The sequence below is a fragment of the Elephantulus edwardii genome, unplaced genomic scaffold (assembly GCF_000299155.1).
Source record: "Elephantulus edwardii isolate Elephantulus edwardi_28Jun2011 unplaced genomic scaffold, EleEdw1.0 scaffold00070, whole genome shotgun sequence".
Lineage (NCBI taxonomy): Eukaryota > Metazoa > Chordata > Mammalia > Macroscelidea > Macroscelididae > Elephantulus > Elephantulus edwardii.
This window is the reverse complement of record NW_006399820.1, coordinates 16,377,646-16,398,846: the sequence shown is the minus strand read 5'-3', so window position 1 is coordinate 16,398,846 and position 21,201 is coordinate 16,377,646. Positions and strand designations below refer to the sequence as shown.

General features: G+C 41.6%; 1 protein-coding gene across 1 annotated transcript in view; it reads left to right on the top strand.

The window, feature by feature from the left end:
• The window catches only part of GMPR (guanosine monophosphate reductase), a gene marked incomplete at its 5' end in the record, with an annotated part of 49,233 nt that overhangs the window by 17,655 nt on the left and 10,377 nt on the right, over positions 1–21,201 (top strand). Inside the window, 2 exon segments of the mRNA XM_006903607.1 lie at positions 2,902–2,983; positions 9,215–9,321. Of these exon segments, the coding sequence (XP_006903669.1) occupies positions 2,902–2,983; positions 9,215–9,321 (189 nt within the window).

Sequence of the window (21,201 nt, the reverse complement as noted above, 5' to 3'; positions counted from 1 at the left end):
ACCATTTGTTAAAAAGGCTGCCATTTCCCCACCTAACTGATTTCATCTCTTTGTCAAAAATTAATTGACCATAAATAGATGGGCTGATTTCCGGGTTCTCAATTCTATTCCATTGATCTATGTGTCTGTCATTGTACCAGTACCATGCTGTCTTGACTACCATGGCAGTGTAGTAGGACCAAGGTACTTTTATAAGTACATGAAAGATATTTGTCTAGATGAAAGATGAATTTCCTCTGGGAATAAATTCAGGGAAAAGGCCCTTGGATTTCAATGTAAAAAACCCAAATAAAGAAAAAACAAACTCAACAAACTGAGTAAGAGTGTATTTTTCTAAGAATTGACTTTGCATAGTGGTAAAAACTCTGTCAGGGCAACTTGCCAAGTATCCTATGCACCAGCTGAAGAACCCACAGGGCAGTGAGTCTTAATAAAAAGGACTATTTTTGCTTTCTCAGGTTCCTGCAGTGAAAGAGCTTGTACTATTTCCAACACAGATGCTCCCTTCTGGTTTATAGATTTTACCACTTCCTAACTTAGAGTTTATACTTAGAATCAAAATTTCGTGTTCTATAAAGTGACACTCCTTCAAAGCCATGTGGTCTGTATGGGCCAGTCTGCCTCTTTATGTTTAAATGATAACCCCTGGGGTGGGAGACCCCAGGTAATTTCCTCACCTGGGTGATGATCAGTAGTTACTAAATTCTCTTACTCATTTCTGTCCAGTTGGAACGTACCCTTAGTTGACCCTCCAGAGGGTTTTTGCAGACTGTAAATTGAGTGAGAAGTGGTTGTCCATCTTTCTCATGTAGAGCTGGTGGTGGGTTTGAACTGCCAGAGAAGCACTGCTTCTGAAATAGCTGTGCATTTCCCTATGGACTACATCACCAGAGCTCTGTATTTTGAGGTTTTTTTCAGTGTTTTTATTTTTCCATCAGGAACAGCAGAAGAGTCAGACTAGGAGAAAATATGATATATGTGGCTATTTACAATTGCCACTTTTCCCCATGAGATCAGAAGAATTGGATGGTGCCCAGCCACTATTACTGATCATTTTCATCAAAGATCCTGGAAAAAAACAATTCAGGGAAACCATTGCCCTGAGATAATCTTTAAACCTTGAAACAAAAATTTGTTCTTAAGTCTTACAACAAACAAAAATAGCTTAACTAGCAAAAAATGTCTATCTTGAGAATCATGCTATTTATGGTGTCTGTGGTGACTTTGTGGTGTCAAATTGACAACAGGAACTTGAAAGACTAGGTAGGAACCTTAGTGTTAATGGGGGAAGACTAGTACAGGTAAGGAAGGTGAGAATGGTTGCACAACTGAGAGAAAAAAATCATTGTCACTGAATGATAATGGACTTAGTCTCACCAACGTTGAGCATGTTAACAGGAGGGGACTGTCTCTGGAGAAAGATATCATATTTGATGGTGGTGGTTGTTGTTGTTATATGCTGTCAAGTTGCTTGCAACTAATAGCGAGTCATCTAAAAAACAAAACAAAACAAAATAAAAACCAAAAAAACACAACAGGAAGGTCCTCAGTGAGATGAATTGACACACTGGCAGCCACGTTGGGCTTCAACACAAGAAAGATTGTGAAGATGGTTCAGCATCAGGCATTGCTTGGTTCTGTTGTACATTGGGTTGCTGTAAGGAATCCTGGTGGCATAGTGCAGATTGTGTCTGACTGCTAACTAACTAGAATGTCAGTGACTCAGATACATCAGCTACTTCTTGGGGGAAAAGATGGGAAGTTTTATTTTGAATAGATCTACAGCTTTGGAAACCAGATGGGGGATTGTCATCTACCTGGGATCAACTTAATGACAGTGGGTTTTAGGGTTACTGTGAATCAGAGCTACTCAATGACACCCAACAACAATGAAAATGATACATGTAGAAACTGTTAAATTGGTGTATGTTTGTTGTTTATATTCCCAATAACAGCAAAATAAACAATATTCTCTTAAAAAGCAGACAAAGTGACCCCTAGTATAGATAACTCAAAGGGTTCTTTAAGTTTTAAAGAGTTTTATACCCTCTAATAAGATTCCTGGGTGGCCTTACTGTTTTTTACTCAGCTAGATATCATAAGGTTGACAGTCTGAACTCTTCCACTGGTGCCTTAGAAATAAGTTCTGATGATCTTTCATCAATATGACAGCTAAGAAAGCCCTATAGAACAGTTGTCTTCAGTAACATAGTGATACAGTGAATTGGAATCAACTCCATGGAAACAAGTTTGGGTTTTGTGTCTTGTTTTGGGGGGGATGGCAAAGTCCATAGGGAGTTCTACTGTTAACCTAGAGATGGCACCTCTCTGGCAGTTTGAATCCATCAGCTGTTGGGGAAGAGAAAAATGAGCAATCTCCTTCTCTCCTGTGTGATTAAAAACCTCTGAAAATCCATTGGAGGGGCAGCTATGAGTCAGTTCCACCTTGAGAGTAATGGGTTTGAGTTTTTGTTGAATACCATTAATGCCCCTAGGAGTCATCCCCAGAGGCAGCTGAAGATATCAAAATTCATGCTGTGCTGATTAAGTACTTGCCTGCTAAATGAAAGGTCGACATTTTTAAGCTCCCCAGAAGTATTCTTCTCTCTTAAAAATCACAACCTTATGGAGCAGTTCGACTTTGTCACAGTAGCTGTTAATTAGAAACCGACTAGAAGGCACCTAACAACATTCAGTAGAAAAGAAAACCTGGAAAATCTTGAACAGTGTGCTCTGGGTCACTACTTTCACACTTAAGAATCAACTCAGGGATTGTGTCAAAAGGTTTCTCCCAAATTTTGAGTCTCCAAGCTACCTAGTGGCTTCAGGATAGACCTGTATATCTTTGTGTTCTAGGGGGACATTCCTCATTCTTTCATGTGATAGTTCTTTCTGTCTCAGGCAGGGAACGTGGTAACGGGAGAGATGGTAGAAGAGCTTATCCTTTCTGGAGCAGATATAATCAAAGTGGGAGTTGGGCCAGGTAAGTTTCCTGGGGACCACAGCAGGGGGTGGTGGGGTGTGTCTGGGATGGGAACGGAGGCTTGTGGAGACTGGAGATGGTAAGAATACATGATGCAAACACTTCAAGCACATTTCTTGAGGAAGCATCTTTAAGCTTTGAGAAGACGCTTGTGGTTAGAAATGTTATTGAGCTGCTTTCTGGTAACTCTGGTTAACTGCTAAATAAGCTTGGGTGTGGCTACAACATGAGGTCTTGGTTTCAGAATGATAACGTGTAAGAACAGTGTGCGGATTTCACTAATGGTCTCATATACCTTGAATAAGAAGGTCAATGGTGAAGAGTTCAAGGGGACATTTAATGATTGTGAGTGACTCAAGTGTTTGTGAATGTGTAAGCGGCCACAAACACTACAAATAAACATGTTGCTGTGAGGCCACATTTGAACTTGACCTGCCCATGGCCCAGGTAGCTATCACTTCCCAGTTGATATACCAGTCCCAGATTTTTTTGCCTTTATCTTTCAAGATTCAGTGCTAGGAAGCCCCACTGGCATCTTGAAGGGGAGGAAGTTGAACCTTTCCACCTTATACTGAGTGGGCCTGGCATTTTCCTTTGAGGCCATTTGACTTTCACTTCTCTTGTTTAACCCCCAGAGTGAGCTGCTGTCCCTCCTTCACTGCCCTGCATGCACATGCTTCCATACGCATCAGTCATTAACCAAGCACTAAAACTGGAGAGAGAGAAAGAAGATACACCTTTTCAGTTGGAACTAAAAAGCAGCAAATATTTTTTGAAAATTCTCCCACTTAAATGATTTGATCAAAAAAGGAAGCAAACCGTAAACTCATATGTGAGGACCTAGAATAGTGCAGATGGGAAACAGAAGGCACAGTTGTGTTGTGATGTGACACAGTTACCAGCCTGGAGGGAATGGGATGTGTGATAAGATAAATGAGGAACCTTTGAGATGCATAAAGTTACCTGAGCTTTTAATATATAAGGAAGTTTTAAAGATTGGCTTTATAATATATAATATTTAAGTTCTGCTAGCTTACACCAATTGCCATATTCTAAGCAAGAAATGGATTGGCCTGGTGACTGTAAACTAGAGCTCAGGTGTATTGGAGGTGGTGAATAATGGCACAAAATAGGGAATGGTTCAGATCTATGATTTGATCTGAGTCGTAGTTGACTTGATGGCACATAACAACAACAACAACAATCACAATGAGAGAGCAAGAGAACTGTCTATCATCGTCTCTGTGTGGTGCAAATAGTTAGCACTTACAATTGCTGACCCATAGGTTGGTTGTTTGAACTGTTAATAGCACATCTTGAGCAAGAGGAGGGAACTTGGACCTCTTATCTCTTTGCTTTTATTGAAGTCAAAGATGGGGTGAGGCACCAGGGGTGTGAGGAGCAGGAGAGGAGATGGGTTAGAGGTGCGTGCTCCCCCAGGTCTGGGGAGGGCAGGGGCAGTACTTGGATCCAGCTTTCACACTAGGGTTCCAAAAAAATCACATCAGATCAATAATAGTTTATGGCAACTCCATGTGTGCTGTGTAGAATTTCGTGCCATAGGATTTTCAAGCCTGCTATCTTTTGTAAGCAGATTGCCAGTACTTTCTTTTGAGGAGCCTCTGGGTGACTCTGAACCACTAATCTTTCTATTCACATTTGAATGTTTTACCTTTTGGATCACTCAGGGACTCCTACTGAAGCTCCAAGGTACCCATAATCCACATCACCAGATTCTCAGGCGGGCTGACTGAGTAGCAACAGAGACAGGGAAGCAGATGACTCATTCATTCACTGGCTCATTAATTTTTCTCTTGAACTCGCTATCTTGCCCTGACTGAGCATCAGGCTGCAGTCTAAGCCCTGGATGTCCATGGTCTTTGTGCTCTTTAAGCTTACTATCTGGCAGAGAAAATGAACCCTAAAGGGACTCAAGCTTTAATTATTTAAATACTTCCTTTAAAGATAAGTGATAGGAAAGAACATTTCCCCGAGACTGTGACATTTGAGGTGAAACTTGAAAGATGAGAAAGGGTTGGCTAGACTAGAAGGGGTGAATCCAGATTGGAGTGTCCGGATGGGGAGAACAGCATGTACACAGAATCCCATGGAAGGAAGACGCTTATTCTACCAGAATGTCATTGTTTCTGGGGCAGTGCTTGGGCTCCAGGAAGGTGGGGAGGGGTGCAGCAGGGGGTTGTATTGACCGCTCAGATTTTTTTCCTGTATCCCACCACCCATTTAATTTATAAAGAATAGAGATAAAAACACTAGGGAGGTATTTTATATATATATGTATGTGTGTGTGTGTGTGTGTATATATATATATATATATATATATAGTTATTTATCATTTATTATTGCATACTTTGCAAGAAATATTTTTATTTTCTTTTTTAAAAATTTATAATATTTTATTTCTTTTTAATATTTATTTGGTTTACTCCTTTCTCCCTCAATTCTCATCTCTCCTAACCATCCACAATTGAGCCTTACTACATATAAGCCTTTTCTCGTTTGTTTTTTTTTAATATTGTTGGTCTTATAAGACCAAGTTCTATCATTCAGCATAATATATTCTCATTTCATCCATGTGTTGCAGGTCTTGTTAATGCATGATAGTTTTTGTGATGGCTAATGCTCTATTCATTGTGTCAATGCATCACAGTTTCTTTAGCCATTTGTTCATTTATGGGCACTTAGGTTGTTTCCAACTCTTTGCTATTATAAATAGTTCTGCTATAAATTAATGTGAGTATAGATTTATCTGTGTCATAGCTCTTATTTCTTTAGGATGTATATACCTAGTAATGTAATTAGTAGATTCTGGTATTTCTAATTCAAAATTTTTAAGGAAGAGCCAAACTGCTTTGCATAGTGGTTGCACCATTTTACATTCCCACCAAAAGGGTATGAGAGTATCATACATTCTTGTTTTGTTTTCTTGGTGGTGTTTTGTGCCATCAAGTCACCTATGACTCATAGTATCCCTATGTACATTACCTTCAGAGTACTCACTTCAGGGACTCACTGTCTCCAAAGCATCTACCTCCTTTACCGCAGTCACTGTGTTTAGTCCATCTCATCTAGGGTCTTCCTCTCCTGTACTTTCCTTCCACCCTTCCAAGCATGATGTCCTTCTCCAAGGGCTGGTCCCTCCCGGCAACATGCCCAAAGTATGTGAGACAGAGCTTCAAAATCCTTGACTCTATTTAGCAACTTGATTTCATCCTCTCCAGGACAAAGCTATTTGTTCTCTTGGCAGTCCATGGTATGTATGTTCAATGCTCTTCTCTAGCACCACAACCCAAAGGAATTGATTCTTCTTTTTTCATCTATAGTCGTTGTCCAGCTCTCTGATGCGTAGCAAGTAATTGCAAAGACCATGTCCTAGATCAGGCACACTTCAGTTTCTAGACTGACATCATTGTTCCTCAGCACTCTGGAGAGGTCCCTGACAGCAGATTTACCTAATGGAAATCATCTTTTGATTTCCTGACTGCTAGTGCCATGAGTATGGATTGTGGAACTGAGCAAGCTGAAATTGTTGACAATCTCAATCTCTTTCCCATCTATTGGCCCAGTGCTGAGAATCTTTTTCTTGATGTTGAGCTTCAGTCCATATCAAAGGCTACAGTCATTGACCTTCTGAAGCAAATGCTTCAGGTCCTCCTTGGTTTTGGCAAGTAAAATTTTGTCATCTCTATAGTATAGTGTTGATAAGACTTCATTTCTGATGTCAAAGTCCTCCTTATCAAGTCCAGCCTCCCGTATGATCTGTTCTGTATGCAGACTGAAAAGATATAGACACAGGATGCATCCCTAATACACTCCTTTCCTGATTTTGAACCATGGATTGTTTCCTTGCTGTTTTGACTATTGCTTCCTGATCTAAGTATAATTTTTGCATTAGAACAATTAAGTTTTCTAAGATTCTCAATCTTTTCAAAGTTAGCAACAATTTGTTGTGATCCACACAAATTTTTTGTATAGTCAATGAAACACCAATATACATTTCTTTGATACTCTCTGCTTTCAACCAAGATCCATCTGACATTGGTTTTGATTTCCCTAGTGCCATGGCCTCTTCGAAACTCAGCCTGCACATCTAACAGTTCTCTGCTGATTTACTATTCTGATTGTTTTTGCATAATCTTCAGTAGGATTTTGATTGCATGTAATATTAGTAATATTTTTCAATAATTTCCACACTCTGGTGGGTCACTTTTTTGGAATGGGAATAAATAGGGATCTTGTCCAGCCAGTTGGCGAGGCACTTGTCCTTCAGATTTCTTGGCACAGCCTGGTGAGCACCTCCAGGGCTGCATCTGTTTGTTGAAATATGTCATTTGGTATGCCATCAACTCCTGCAGTCTTGTTTGCAAATTCCTTCAGAGTAGCTGAAACTTAGTATTTCATCACCAATGTTTTTTATTCATCTGTTGTTTCATACAATTCTGTGTCAGCTAATTCTTTTGTGGTACAATGACTTTGTGTGCTTATTCTATCTTCTTTTGATGCTTCCTGGATCATTCTGTGTTCTGTCCATAACATCCTTAAGTATTGCATCTCGAGGCTTGAATTTGTTCTGAAGTTCCTTTAGCTTGAGAAGCTGACCTCTAAAGTCTGGGTGACAGATATTGAAAAGCAGACATGTGCAGAGGTGACTTGCCCTAAAGAATGTGACACTTGGCTGTAAGATGTAAGAATGTTATTAGATTTGACTTCCTTCCCCAGAGGGCTTACTACATGCCTGTGGTTGCTGAGTGCAGACATTTAATTCACTTGACTGCTAACTCAAAGGCTGGAGATCAGAGTTCATGCAGAGGTGCCTTGATAGAAAGACCTGGCAATTTAAACTTGCTGTTTCTTTTGATTGCTATCAAGTCGAGGTTGACTCATAGCAACTCTATGAACAAAAGAACTAATGCCTTTCCACAGCTATCGTTGTTTCTCCAAGTTCATAGAGTTTCCAGAGGCATGTGATTTAGGAAGTGGATGCCCTCCTGCTTCCAAACCTTTTTAACAACTGGGCGCTCCATCAAACATTGTACACATTGGGAAACCATTATGGTATTTGATATCCCCATGGCACAAGGTTCAGCATCACAGCAAACCCAGGTTACTTCATACAACACATTCACAAAGAGTGATGTACAAAGTGAAAGACTATTCCTCCAGATATAACAGCACTAGTCTCATTTAGCAGTGATTAAGTGTTGTCAAGTCGAATATGACTCAGAGTAAGCTTTGCACAAAAGACCTGAACTCTGTTCTATAATTGACATAATTTCTGTACATTTATAAGAGAATTTGTAGAGTTCCCAGAGGCATCTAGTTTAGGAAGTGGAAATGAATCAATCTGGAAGCTCATCTAAACACTGTACATAATGGGTAACCATTATGGGATTTGATACAGCTATGGAACAGTGTTCAGCATCCCAGCAATTCCACATTGGGCAATTAAAATTATCCATTGAAAACTCTGTAGAACAGAGCATGGGATTTGACTCTATGCCAGGCCCCAGGCCAAGAGCTGGACCTGCCATATCCCATTTCTTTTCTACTACAATCCTATGTGATTGGTGTTTTTATTTCCATTTTATAGATAAGGAGATGAGACTTAGAGAGGCTAAGATATTTGACAGAAGTTGCAGGTAAAGAAGGTAGGGGAGTGATGGATGATCTTAAAGGGACCTTTAGAAGAGAATGAGATTTGTGCTGCTAATGCAAAAGCCTAGGCTCTATGGAGGTTTGAATCTACCAGCTCCTCCTTGGGAGAAAGAGGAGCAATCTCCTCCCACTGGATTTACACCCTTGGAAAACCCCACAGCAATGAGTTAGTCAGTTTAGAATTGAATGTGGTTGCTTGGCCATGTGAAGACCAGCAGGAAGGAAAGGTTGGAGCAGAGAATTTAGAGTGCTTGATCACTGCATGGAGGCTGGTGGGATAGGACATGGTGACAGTGATGGCGTCGAGGAGAAGGTGGCATCCTGGGCATCAGCAGACAAGAGTGAGGAGGCCCTTAGAGAGTGTAGTGACCAGATGGTGTGGGTTATACACCTTCAGAACCAGGCAGCCCCTCTCCTCTCCAAGCAAGTCTCCTCTGCCGTAGTAACTTCAACACGAGGCAGTCGGAGGAGGGCTGTGTGATGGTGACAAGGGCTCTTGCCGTTCTGTTTTACACTTTCACAGCCATCTGTGGATCCTCTTCTTGCTCCACATCCCAGGTTCTGTGTGCACCACCCGCACGAAGACCGGCGTGGGCTACCCACAGCTGAGTGCAGTGATCGAGTGTGCAGACTCCGCCCACGGCCTCAAAGGTCATATCATCTCCGTGAGTATCCTCTGTAGTGGGACTGCCGTGTCCTGCTTCCTGGTCACCCTACACCATAGGCTTGGGAGTGTGCGGGCCCTGGGTTTGCTTACTCTGAAGTGGGCACCCTGGACGGTGTGGTGAAATTGTAGAATGATGGGGGAATACTCAGGGAGTTTTGAGGAAAGGAACAGGGCAACAGATTTCAAATTTGAGAAGTCGGGAAAGGCTACTTGGGGTAAAGGATGTGGAATGTGGTTGGAGAGAAATGTGCCACATTAAGAGGGAAATGGAGAAGTACAAGAATGTAAAGCAAAAGAGACTGACATTTAAAAAAAATCTGTAAGTTCCTGTGGCTTGGGGTGAGGAGAGTGAGCTGGAAGTAGAGAAGGAATGGGGTGCCATGGAGTAAGCTATGGGGCAAATGTGAGTGAGACTCTTACAGGTTGGGTTCTTTGTCTTAGAAACACTGAAGAGTTAATGCAGAATCTGAGCAGAAGAATGCTGAGTGGATTGATTTATCTTCAGAAACAGTCAATACTTTGCCTTGTGAAGGGGGAGGATAGGTAGAAGAGACCCAGAAAGAGGTATTAGCATTGCTTTAAAGTTCAAGCATTGTCTGCTCTGCCCAGCAGAAAACCAGCAGCTGGCCTGTAATACTGAGCTGCTGAAAAGTTCAGCTTGCCAATGCAGTCTCAAATTACAGACTTTGGGACAAGTCTCCACGTTAGTTTCTTTTGAATTGTGTGTTCAAAAGTGGTCCACCCAATGTGGGGCCGTTTCCGCTGGTCTCGGAGGAGCCTAGGCAAGTCTGCCTGGCTTAAGGTGATATCTCTGCCAGTCCAGGGGATGGGTACCTCTCCGTCAGAGGAAGTGCCCCCCCTAACCTGGGCAAAATCTTACATGGTACAGGAAGCATCGAAAGAAGATGGGTGAGTCAATGATAATGTGAAGTTAAAAGAAAAGAAGATGGATGGAAAACATAGACTCATTGTATCAAAAAGGATTGGTTGACACAGAATCATTTCAGGAAGTAGCATATGATCATGAGTCCATGATAATGAAGGAAGGAGTTCAAGCTACACCAAAGGCATTGGCAAAAAATAAGGCTCTAAGAATTGATGCAACACCAATTGATATGTTTCAACAAATAGATGAGTCCTGAACATGCTTACCAGTTTGTGTCAGAAATTTGGAAAAATAGAGTTATGACCAATTGACTGGAAGAGATCCATATTTGTTACCATTTTTTTAAAAAAGGTGAGCCAATAGAATGTGGAAATCAGTGAACAATATCATTTATATTACATGCAAGTAAAATCTTACTAAAGATTAGTAAAAAGAAGCTGGAACAGTGCATAGTCAGGGAACTGCCAGAAATTCAAGCTGGATTTAGAAGAGACCTTGGAACGAGAAATATCATTGCTCATGTCAGATGGATTTTGACTGAAAACAGAGACTACCAGAAGGATGTCTATTTGTGTTTTATTGACTATGAAAGAATATTTGTGTGGATCATAACAAATTTTGACGATGTTGAGAATAATGGGAATCCTGGAATACTTAATTGTGCTCATGAGAAACCTAGACCTAGACCTAGACCAGACCAAGGCAGCCATTGTTTGAGCAGAACAAGAGAACACTGCATTTTTTAAATCAATGAAGGTGTGTGTCAAGGTTATATCTTTTCTGTACACCTATTTAATCTGTATGTTGAGCAAATAATTTGAGAAACTGAATAATTATATGAAGAATAATGTGACATCGGGATCAGAAAAGACTCAACAACACTTGTGTTAGCCTGATGACACATAGTCCTTGTACAAAGTGGAGAGGTTTGCAACACTTGGTGCAGAAGATCAAAGACTACAGCTGTGGATACCATTTTAACACCAAGAAAACAAAAATCCTTACCATGGATTAACATTATGATTGATGTGGAAAACATTAAGGTTGTCAGTTTTACTTTTACTTGGGTCCACAGTCAACCCCCATTTTAACAGCAGTCAAGAAAATAAGATGCTCTGAGAAAATCTGCTTTCAAGGAACTCTTCAAAGTGCTAAGGTGCAACAATGTTAGTTTAAAGACTAAGGTGTAATCTTTTCAATTACTTCCTATGCATCTTAAAGTTGAACTATGAATACGGAGGATAGACGAAGAATTGATGCCTTTGAGTTGTGGTGTTGGGGAGAAGAGCACGGAATATCCTGTATATTGCCCAAAGAACAAATAAGTCTTTCTAAGGAGCTCGGGTAGCCTAGTGGCAAGAAGCTGGGCTGTAATCCCAAAGGGTGTGCGTGTGTGTGTGTGTGTGTGTGTGTGTGTGTGTGGTTTGAATCCACCAGATACTCTGCTGGGGAAGGAAGGGCAATCTCAATCTCCTCCTGTGCCAGTCAGATCCGATCCGATGGTACACAATAAGAAAAAAATAAATACAAAAAAGTAAAAAAGTTTGTTTTTTATTAAAAAAATAAGTCTGTCTTAAGGAAAGTGCTCCTTAGAGGCAAGGATGCTGAAATTTCTTCTCACGTACTTGAGGTATGTTGTTAGAAGGGGGTCTGTCCTTGGAAAAAGACATACTAATAAAGGTGGAGGGTCAGAGCAAGAGAGGAAGGTCTTATCCAAGATGAATTGACACAGTAACTATAGTAATAAGATGATGAGCATGGCATAGACTAAGACTAGGGCAAGGTTCACATCCATTGTTCACAGGGTGGTGATGAGTGTAGTCAACCTCATGGCCCCTTGTGGGGGGCCATGAACGGCCGCATGGTCGCCATTACAAGACGGCACCGACTTCCTGCCTCGCCTTGTTTTTCGGAATCACACTTAAGACCTTATTTGGGCACTGTGTTCTCATTGGTCGATGGCTCAATCTCACGTGGGGTTAATGGTCCAATGGAGGCATGACACATGAGACTGATGGGCGGAGACCTGAAGAGGGGATAAAAGGCCACGCAATTTCCCTTTCGCTCTCTTGCTCCTCCATCTTCCACCACCCTCTGTAACAAAACTCCTGAGTAAACTGCTGTGAGAAGGAATCGTTGGTGTGTTGTGTCCTTATTCCGGGGTGAGGCGTGCAACAGCCCCTGACAACAACTTAACTATATTAAGAGCTCTGTGGTTAAGACATTTGGCCACTAACCAAAGGTCAGCAGTTCCAGTTCACCAGCTGCTTCTTAGGGGGAAGATGTGGCAGTCAGCTTTTGTAAGGATTACAGCTGGGAACCCTTCAGGCAGTTCTGCTCAGTCCTGTAAAGTAGGAACGACTCGATGGTGGTGGTCAGTTTGTTGGTTTTGTGAATAACAGTGTTGATTCATATTGAACATAGTATTACATTTTCAAATTTTTTTTTCACTTGTGCACTTGCTAAGCCAGGCTTCTACGTTAAATAATTGCTAGGTGATTTTTTTTAAAGTCAAATGCAGAAAAGAATACATTTATCAGTGATAATATAACTTTTTTATTTCTACTATCTTTAATTCTCTTGAAGTTTGCTTTCTAGACATATTTTTATAGGATATAACAACAACACTGTCAGTAGCAAATATTTACGAAGGGATTTGAAACTACATTTTTGAAACTCATTGCTGTTGAATCAGAACCAACTCATAGCTGACCCTCCACTGGATTTGCAAGGCTGTATATTGCACGTATACTTGGACCAGAAGGCAGCTGTCAGAACAGAGCAAGTAAACATTGCAAGGTTAAGAATTGGGAAGGGTGTGAGCCAGGGATATGTCTGATCGCCATACCTTTTCAATCTATATGCAGAACAGATCATCCGGGAGGGTGGTATCTACAAGAAGAAATGTAGCGTCAGGATTGGAGGAAGACACATCAACAATTTGCATTATGCAAATGACACAACCCTTCTTGCTGACACTGAGGAGGATCTGAAGCACTTATTGCAGAAGGTCAAGGAGTGCAGCCTTTAATATGGATTGAAGTTCAACATCAAGAAAACAAAGATTCTCACCACTGGGCCAGTTGGCAGCATCATGATAGATGATGAAGAGATTGAGACACTCTTGGTATCAGCAGCCAGGAAATTAAAAGGTGAATTGCATTGGGAAAGTCTGCTGTCAGAGACTGCTCCAAAGTACTGAGGAGCAACTATGTCACCCTGAAGACTAAGGTGCGCCTGATCCAGGCCATAGTTTTTGCATTTACTTGTTATGCATCAGAAACCTGGACAATGACTAGGGATGATAGAAGGAGAATTGATGCCTATGAGCTGTGGTGCTGGAGAAGAGTATTGAATATACCATGGACTGCTAGAAGAACAAACAGGTATTTCCTAGAGAGGGTGAGACCAGGCTGCTCCTTGGAGGCAAGGATTCTGAAACTTCATCTGACATACTTTGGACAATGGTGCAAGAAGGGGTCAGTCCTTGGAAAGAGACATTATGCTTGAAAGGGTGGAAAGACAGCACAGAAGAGGAAGACCCTTGATGAGATGGATTGATTCAGTGAATGGGGTGGTAGGGGTAGGTGTGTCAGAGACAATAAGATTGGCACAGGATAGAGCAGGGTATGGAGTTGTTGTACATAGAGTTGCTATGAATCACAGGTGACTCAACAGCACATAACAACAACAACGACAACAAATTACATAAGATGAGATTACCCATCTCTTCTCCCAGTGAAGGGTTAGTGAATTGAATTGCCAGAGAGGCTCAGCCTTTGCATTAGAGTGCAGTTCCCAACATAATCTGCCACCAGAACTCCAAATTCCTCCTCTTCCTCCTCTCATCCTGTCACGCTGGTTGGATTCATAGTGGCCTCTCAGTGGTTATCATGGTTGTAAATTTCACAGGAGGAGACTACATATCTTTTTTCCATTGAAATCTGATGGATTTGAACCACCTGAGAAGTGCAGCCTTCCAGTTAACAGTGCAGCTCTCAAGCCACTAGAGCTCCCTGTGAGCTCCAAGTTGGTAGAGGTTAAACTGATAATGTTTTACTATGAATTTATCCTTGAGATATACCTTTGTCTATCTAGACACTTTTGGCTTGCCTCATCTACAGATCTGTTTGACCAAAGTTCAGAGAAAGAGAAAATACTGTTTGTACAACATGATTTGCCAGCAACTTTGGTCTTCTTCTTCACCACCACCTAATACATGACTTATTCCAGTCATTCTCCAAGTTGTGGTAATTGGGCTAGCATTACTGTCTACGGAAAACCTGTTAGAAATGCATTCTCTGCTCTATCCCACATCTAATTAGTTAGATTCTTGGCAGGTGAAAGCAGTTCTAACACACCCTCGGGATTTCTGGTTTGAGAACCTCCGGATTACATAAAGGAGACTCTGTGTATCCTGGCTGAGTTCGTGCCAGGGCTAGGACTTATCTGTTACTGTTTTTATGGAGTGACAACCCAGAGTTGTGATGCCAGTGTTGCAGAGGAAGCATTTCTGGCTCTGCCTGGATCTCCTAACGTTTTTATATTCATACATGTGGTGAGACATTTCCTTGATAAGGCTGTTAAATGCTGTCAGGTCAGCTTGTGTTGATGGATACTGCTCATATGGTCCATTAGCCAGGAATCAAACCCAGGTCTTCTGCACTAGAGGTGAAAATGCTACAACTGAGCCACAGATTTTGCTAAATGGGGTTAGGAGTTCATTTTATGTCACCAAAAGATGAAATGAAGTTCTTAGGCATATAAAGGGTTTACATTCCTTGACAATATAGCCCATTCGTTCTAAGCAGAGCAGTGCTTTGGAGTTTAAAACAACTCCAGTGGTGTAATAGTGGTAAGGAGCTGCACTGACCCAACCTAAAGGCACATGGTTCAAATTCGCTAGCTATTCCTCAGAAAAAGATGAGCAGTCTCCTCCTGTGTAATTTACAGCCTCAGAGAACCTGTTGTGGGGTCAGTTACAAGTCAATTCTGACTTGACAGCACAACAACATCAATTTCAACATCAACATTGCTGACTGAGCTAATGGGAGCAGGTATGTCGGAGATAGTGACATTGGCTCAGGGAAGAGTAGGGTTTAGAGCTACTATTCCTGGGGTTGCTATGAGTCACAGTCGACTGGACAACACATAACAACAACAACAAACAATGGGGTTTGACAAGTGAGCCCCTTTTACTTGCTGAGGTTTCTGAAGACCCTTCAGATGTTTTGGATCCTGCCTTGCTGTCCAATTTCCATCTGCCTCATTTTACACATTAGTTGCTGAGTTAATGCATCTATGCTGTTGTGTACCAGAAGGAGGCCACTGCCTGGAACCTGCCCAGCATGTGCTTGCACCCAGGAGGCTGGCTCCCAAGTTCTGCTTTTATTTTTTGTAGTCTGATTGTGCCTCAAGAGGCAGGGAGCCCCCAAATTCAGGACACCTTGCATATGTGAAGATGAAGGTGTGACCAGTTATTTTTTTTTCTTCTTATCATCTGTTGGAGTCCTAACAGAAACAGGAGAATGTTTCTCTGGAAGAACTAATAGCCATCATTTACTGAGGGTTTGCTGTCGTTTGCTGTTGAGTTGGTTCCTACTCATGGCGACCCCATGTGCTACAGAATACAGCTATGTAAAGGGTTTTCTTTACCTTAACAGAAGCTTAAAGTAAGCTTAATAGAAGATGATTGTCAGGGCTTTTCTTCCGTGGTACCAATAGTTGGGCTGGAATCACCACCAGCTTATAGTTTAGCAGGCCAGCACGAACTGTTCGTGCTTCCTAGGGACTGATCATCTGTTCATTATCAGCCAGGCAGAAGCATTCATGTAGTCTCATATCCTGGCCACCCCCTGACAGGGAAGTTGTTATCTTCATCTAACAGGTAAGGAAATCAAAGCAGAAAGGGCTTATGTGCCTTGCTCAGCATTGCATTGCTGCGAAGGGGCAGAGCCTGCACCCATACTAAAGTCTGTTCATTGCCAGTGTTCCACTCCTTTTCTTGACCTTCCTCATCTGAACCAAGAGACTCAAAGAAAATAGAGAGCTTCCCGAAAGTCACAAGCGATTGGCATAGGATACAGGATCTGTTGTTCCATTATTCATCACTAACCCCAGAAAACCACGTGCATTGTTATTGAGTTCATTCCGACTCATTGAATTCTCATTGAACTGACCCACAGAATCCCCCAGGTTATAAATTTTTATGGAAGCAGACTATTTCATCTTTCCCCAGAGGAATTTCTAGTGTGTTTGAATTTCTGACCTTTCAGTTAGTAGTCAAGACTTCATCCATTGCACCACCAAGACAGAGTCTTCATTTGCCCTAGTTTCAGATTAATATGCTCACATCATTACTCCCTTCCCCACTGCTTTCCATTGAAAGGGAATGATTTGAACAATCCCCCAGTTTCACGCTCCTGCTAACTAAAAATGACTTGTACCTCAAGGACTTCTCTCAGCAGGTCCTGTGATTAGTTTTATTTGAATCATTGATATCTCTTATTCATCTAGTTGAACATTTTGATCAGGGCATTTCTGAATGACCAAGCAAACCATTTGCAGGAAGTATTGGCTTGGTGGTAAGGAATTGTGCTGCCAACTCAAAGGCACGAGTTTTGAATCCATCCACTGATTCTTGGGAGGAAGATGGACAAGCTCCTTCTGAGTTAATCAATCATTTTCGAGCCTCTGAAAACTCACTGGAGGGTCAGCTATGAGTCAAGTTCAATTGGAGGATACATAACAACACTCACCACCAGTGACAGGGAGCTCTGGTAGCGCTATGCATAGGGAGTTGTGCTGCTAATCCAGAGGCCATGCCTCTCTGGCAGTTCAAATCCACCAGTGGCCCCATGGGAGAAAGATGAGAGTCCCCTCCCCTGTGATTTACAGCCTCCTGAAAACCCATGGAAGGGTCAGCTCTGAGTTCCAACTCCACAGTAATGAATTTGAGTTTAGTTTTATTATCATTCTTAATGATGGATGCAGGAGTGGCATCCACTTCCTAAATAAACCCTATAAACTTTGATAAATGTCGATAGCTGTTTTGGCTTTGTTTTTTAAAATTTTATTTTATTATTTTGTGTGTGTACCATTAAATAAGATCTGACTGGTACGGGAGGAGATTGTCCCTCCTTCTCCAGCAAAGCATCTAGTGGATCCGAAATGTCGATAGTTGAAGAGGGGTTTCAAGCCTTTTGATCATAGCGTCGCTATGAATTGTACTTAACTTGAAGGCAATCAACAACAACAACAATGACAAGGTCAAGTTGGATCCCAAGAATCCCTTCCTCTGTCTTCCCTCCACCTGATTGGTAGTGCTCACCAACCCTCTGCAAAGAAGTGAAGATTAATGAGTACACTTCCTGTAATTTTATGAAATTAATGTGATACTTTGGACCTATTTTACACAGTTGTCAAGAAAATTTTTTTAAACGTTCATTGTCCTCCTCCATGGTACTTAAATTTCCAAGCACTGAAACTCATATGCAGCCACCATCCATCTGTCAGGAGAAGCTCTTGGGTTATGATGTTGCTGAACAGGTTTCAGAAGAGCTTACAGACTAAGACTAGGAAGAAAGACCTGGAGATTTATTTCATAAAATCAGCCGATGGAAACCCTGTGGATCACATCAGTCTGATCCGAAGTTGATCAGGACTTGGCAGTATTTCGTTCTGTTGTGCGTGGGTCCTGTTTTTGTGGGATCACTGTGAGTTAGGGTCTGTTTTAGTAAGAACTAACAGGTAAATTAATAACAAAACACATTCCAAAACTCTAATTTTTTTGTTAAGGTTAAAAAAAAATTTCTACCACAGAATATATGTTGTTGTTGTTGTTGTTGTTATGTGCCGTTGAGTCGCTTGTGACTCATAGCAACCCTATGTACAACAGCCCTAAACCTTGCTCTATCCTGTGCCACTCTCACTGCCTCTGACAAACCCATCCTGATTACCCCAGTCACTGAATCAATCCACTTCATAGAGGCTCTTCCCCTTCTGCACCGTCTCTCCACCCTCCCAAGCATGATGTCCCTCTCCAAGGACCGGTCCTTCCTTACAACATGTCCAAAGTATGTCAGTTGAAGCCTCAGAATCCTTGCCTCCAAGGAGCAGCCTGGTTTAACCCTCTCCAGGATGAATCTGTTTTCTTGGCAGTCCATGGTACATTCAATACTCTTCTCCAGCACCACAGCTCAAAGGCATCAATTCTCCTACTATCCTCCTTAGTCATTGTCCAACTCTCTGATGCATAACAAGTGATTGCAAAGACCATAGCCTGTATCAGACGCACCTTAGTCTCCAGAGTGACACCACTGCTCTTCAGTACCCTGGATGGGTCTCTAACAGCAGACTTTCCCATCGCAATATGCTTTTTGATTTCCTGGCTACTGGTACCAAGAGTGTTATATATCGACTCTAAAAGAAGTAAGAAAATAAAAATAATATTAAAAAAAAAAACCAACAAACCACCAGAAATGCTAGCATGGTAAGGTTAAGTGTCATCAGGTCATTTACGGCTCATAGAAACTCTTTCCACTACAGATCTGAACCTTGCTCTATCCAGCACCATCCTCATCACTTCTGATGTCCTGGAGCCACTGTTCCAGTCACTATGTCAGTCCATCTTGTCGAAGGCTGCCCACTCTTACTCGTACCTTCTCTACCTTTCCAAGCATGATGTCTTTTTCCAAGGGCTGACCCTTCCTGAAAACATGTTCAAATATGTGAAGTTTCATCATCTTTGCCTCTAAGGAGCACCCTGGTTGCACTCTCTCCAAGACAGACTCGTTTGTTTTTCTGGAAGCCACTGACCAGTCCTTGGAGAGGGACATTATGCTTTGGAGTATGGTGGAACAGCGCAGCAGGGGAAGACCCTCGATGAGATGGTTTGACTCAGTGACTGGGGTAATGGGGGTAGGTATGTAAGAGACAATAAGATGGCTCTGGAAAGAGCAGGTTTCAGAGCTGTTGTACATAAGGGTCGCTGTGAGTTGCAGGTGACTTGATGGCACTTAACAACAACAACAGCGTGCTTCTCTAGACTGGAGTTTGCTGTTCTCCGGAGTTCTTAACGACTGCCTCCATTTTCACAGGTGTGTCACCTTGGGTATTTCACCCAACCTTGTAGAGCTTCATTTTTGTTTTTTACCAGTACAGTACGAACTTTGGGTTTCTGTAGAGTTTGAAGGGAAATGAATATTAAATTAGTAATAACTCAGGAATTATTACTAATAAAAGGTGCTTGATTTGAATGACCTTCCTCTGTGTACTCTATGGAAAGATGTAATGACAGTCTGCTTCCAGAAAGATTACATAGAGCCTTGGAGGCTGTGTGGGGCTATTCTGCTCAGCCTTGTGAAGTCAAAATTGCCTCAATGGGATTGATTTTGGGTTCCTCCATGTTTGTTCTTACTAAAGCAAGTATTCGTAAACAGAAGAGACATGCTAATTCCTACCTAAACAATTTCTAGCTGTCTTGGAAAACAAAATCTACAACTTTTATAAATAACTGAATATTTACACAGGTTAAAATACTATTTTCTATTTTTATACCCCTTGAGGCTCTGAAAGTAGCCCTGGTGGCAATTGTTGTTTGGTGCCATTGAGTCAACTACAACTCATAGCGGTTCTATGAACAACACATCTGCACCTTGTCCTATCTCGTGCCATCCCAGCACATCTGATCAGCTGAGGCCCATTGTTACCATCACTATGTCAATCCATCTCTTGAAGGTCTTCTTCTTTTTCTCTAACGCACCACCTTATGCAGCATGATGTTGTTCCAAGGACTGAGATCCTCCTGACAACATGTCCGTAGTGTGTGATATGAAGCTTCACCATCCTTGCCTCCATGGAGTACCTTCTTTGCACTTTCTCCAAGACATAATTATTTGTTCTTTTGGGATTCTGTGGGATATTCCGTGTTCTTCTCCAGCACTGCAACTCAAAGGCATCAATTCTTCTGCTATCCTTATCCTTAGTCATTGTCCAACTTTCAGATGCATAGCAAGTAACTGAACAGACCATGACTTTGATCAGGTGCACCTTAGTCTTTTTTTTTTTTTCCACTTTAGTCATTAAACTAACATTGTTGCTCTTTAGCATTCGGAAGGGGTCCTTGACAGCAGCTTTCCCGATGCAACATGCCTTTTGTTTTCTGCACTGCTGGTACCAAGGGTGTTCATTGTGGATTCAATTAAGATGAATTTCAATTAAGATTTAACTTCAATCTTTCCCCAATCTCTTATAATGTTGCCTCTTGGCCCAGTGGTGAGTATTTTTGCTTTCTTGATATTGAAATATAATCCACATTAGTGGCAGAATGGTCCAGTAATTCAGTGGTTTGAACTATGGGAAAAAGTTGGGCAGCCTTCTTTCATTAAAGGTTTACAGCCTTGAATATTGTATAAAGCAGTTCTACTCTGTCCTGTAGGGTCACTACGAGTCTTAGTCAACTCGATGGCAGTACCTTTTGGGTTGTTCAGCTTGAATATATATTAAGGTCAAGGAGAACACTTGAATTGCAAGAAAGAACAGGAAAGACACTTGGAACAACATTGTAACTTAGAATATGGTAGGCACCATCACAAAGGAATGGATTGAGAAGCTGTGGTACATTCACACAATGGAATACTACACTGCATTGAAAAACAAGGAACTCATGCAATATTATTCAAAATAGGTGACCCTGGAGGACATTATGCTGAGTGAAGTATCTCAGCACAAAAGGACAAATACTTCATGGTGCCACTGTTGTAGAACAGGACTGACCTCGGGGTTGGGGGAAGACTGAGAAAGATGGGTTTAATTATACTGTATTGAAACTGACAAGGGAGAAAACTGTCTAAAAGGGATATGTGATTAGGTATTTTGTCATGACAGGAGTCCAGAGCGAAGGCTGCATACTGGAGTGGACCTGGGGGAGGGATTGTAAAACAGTGAAAGAATTTTTCTTTTACTTTTCCAAGCCAGAAGTGTACAGGTGGG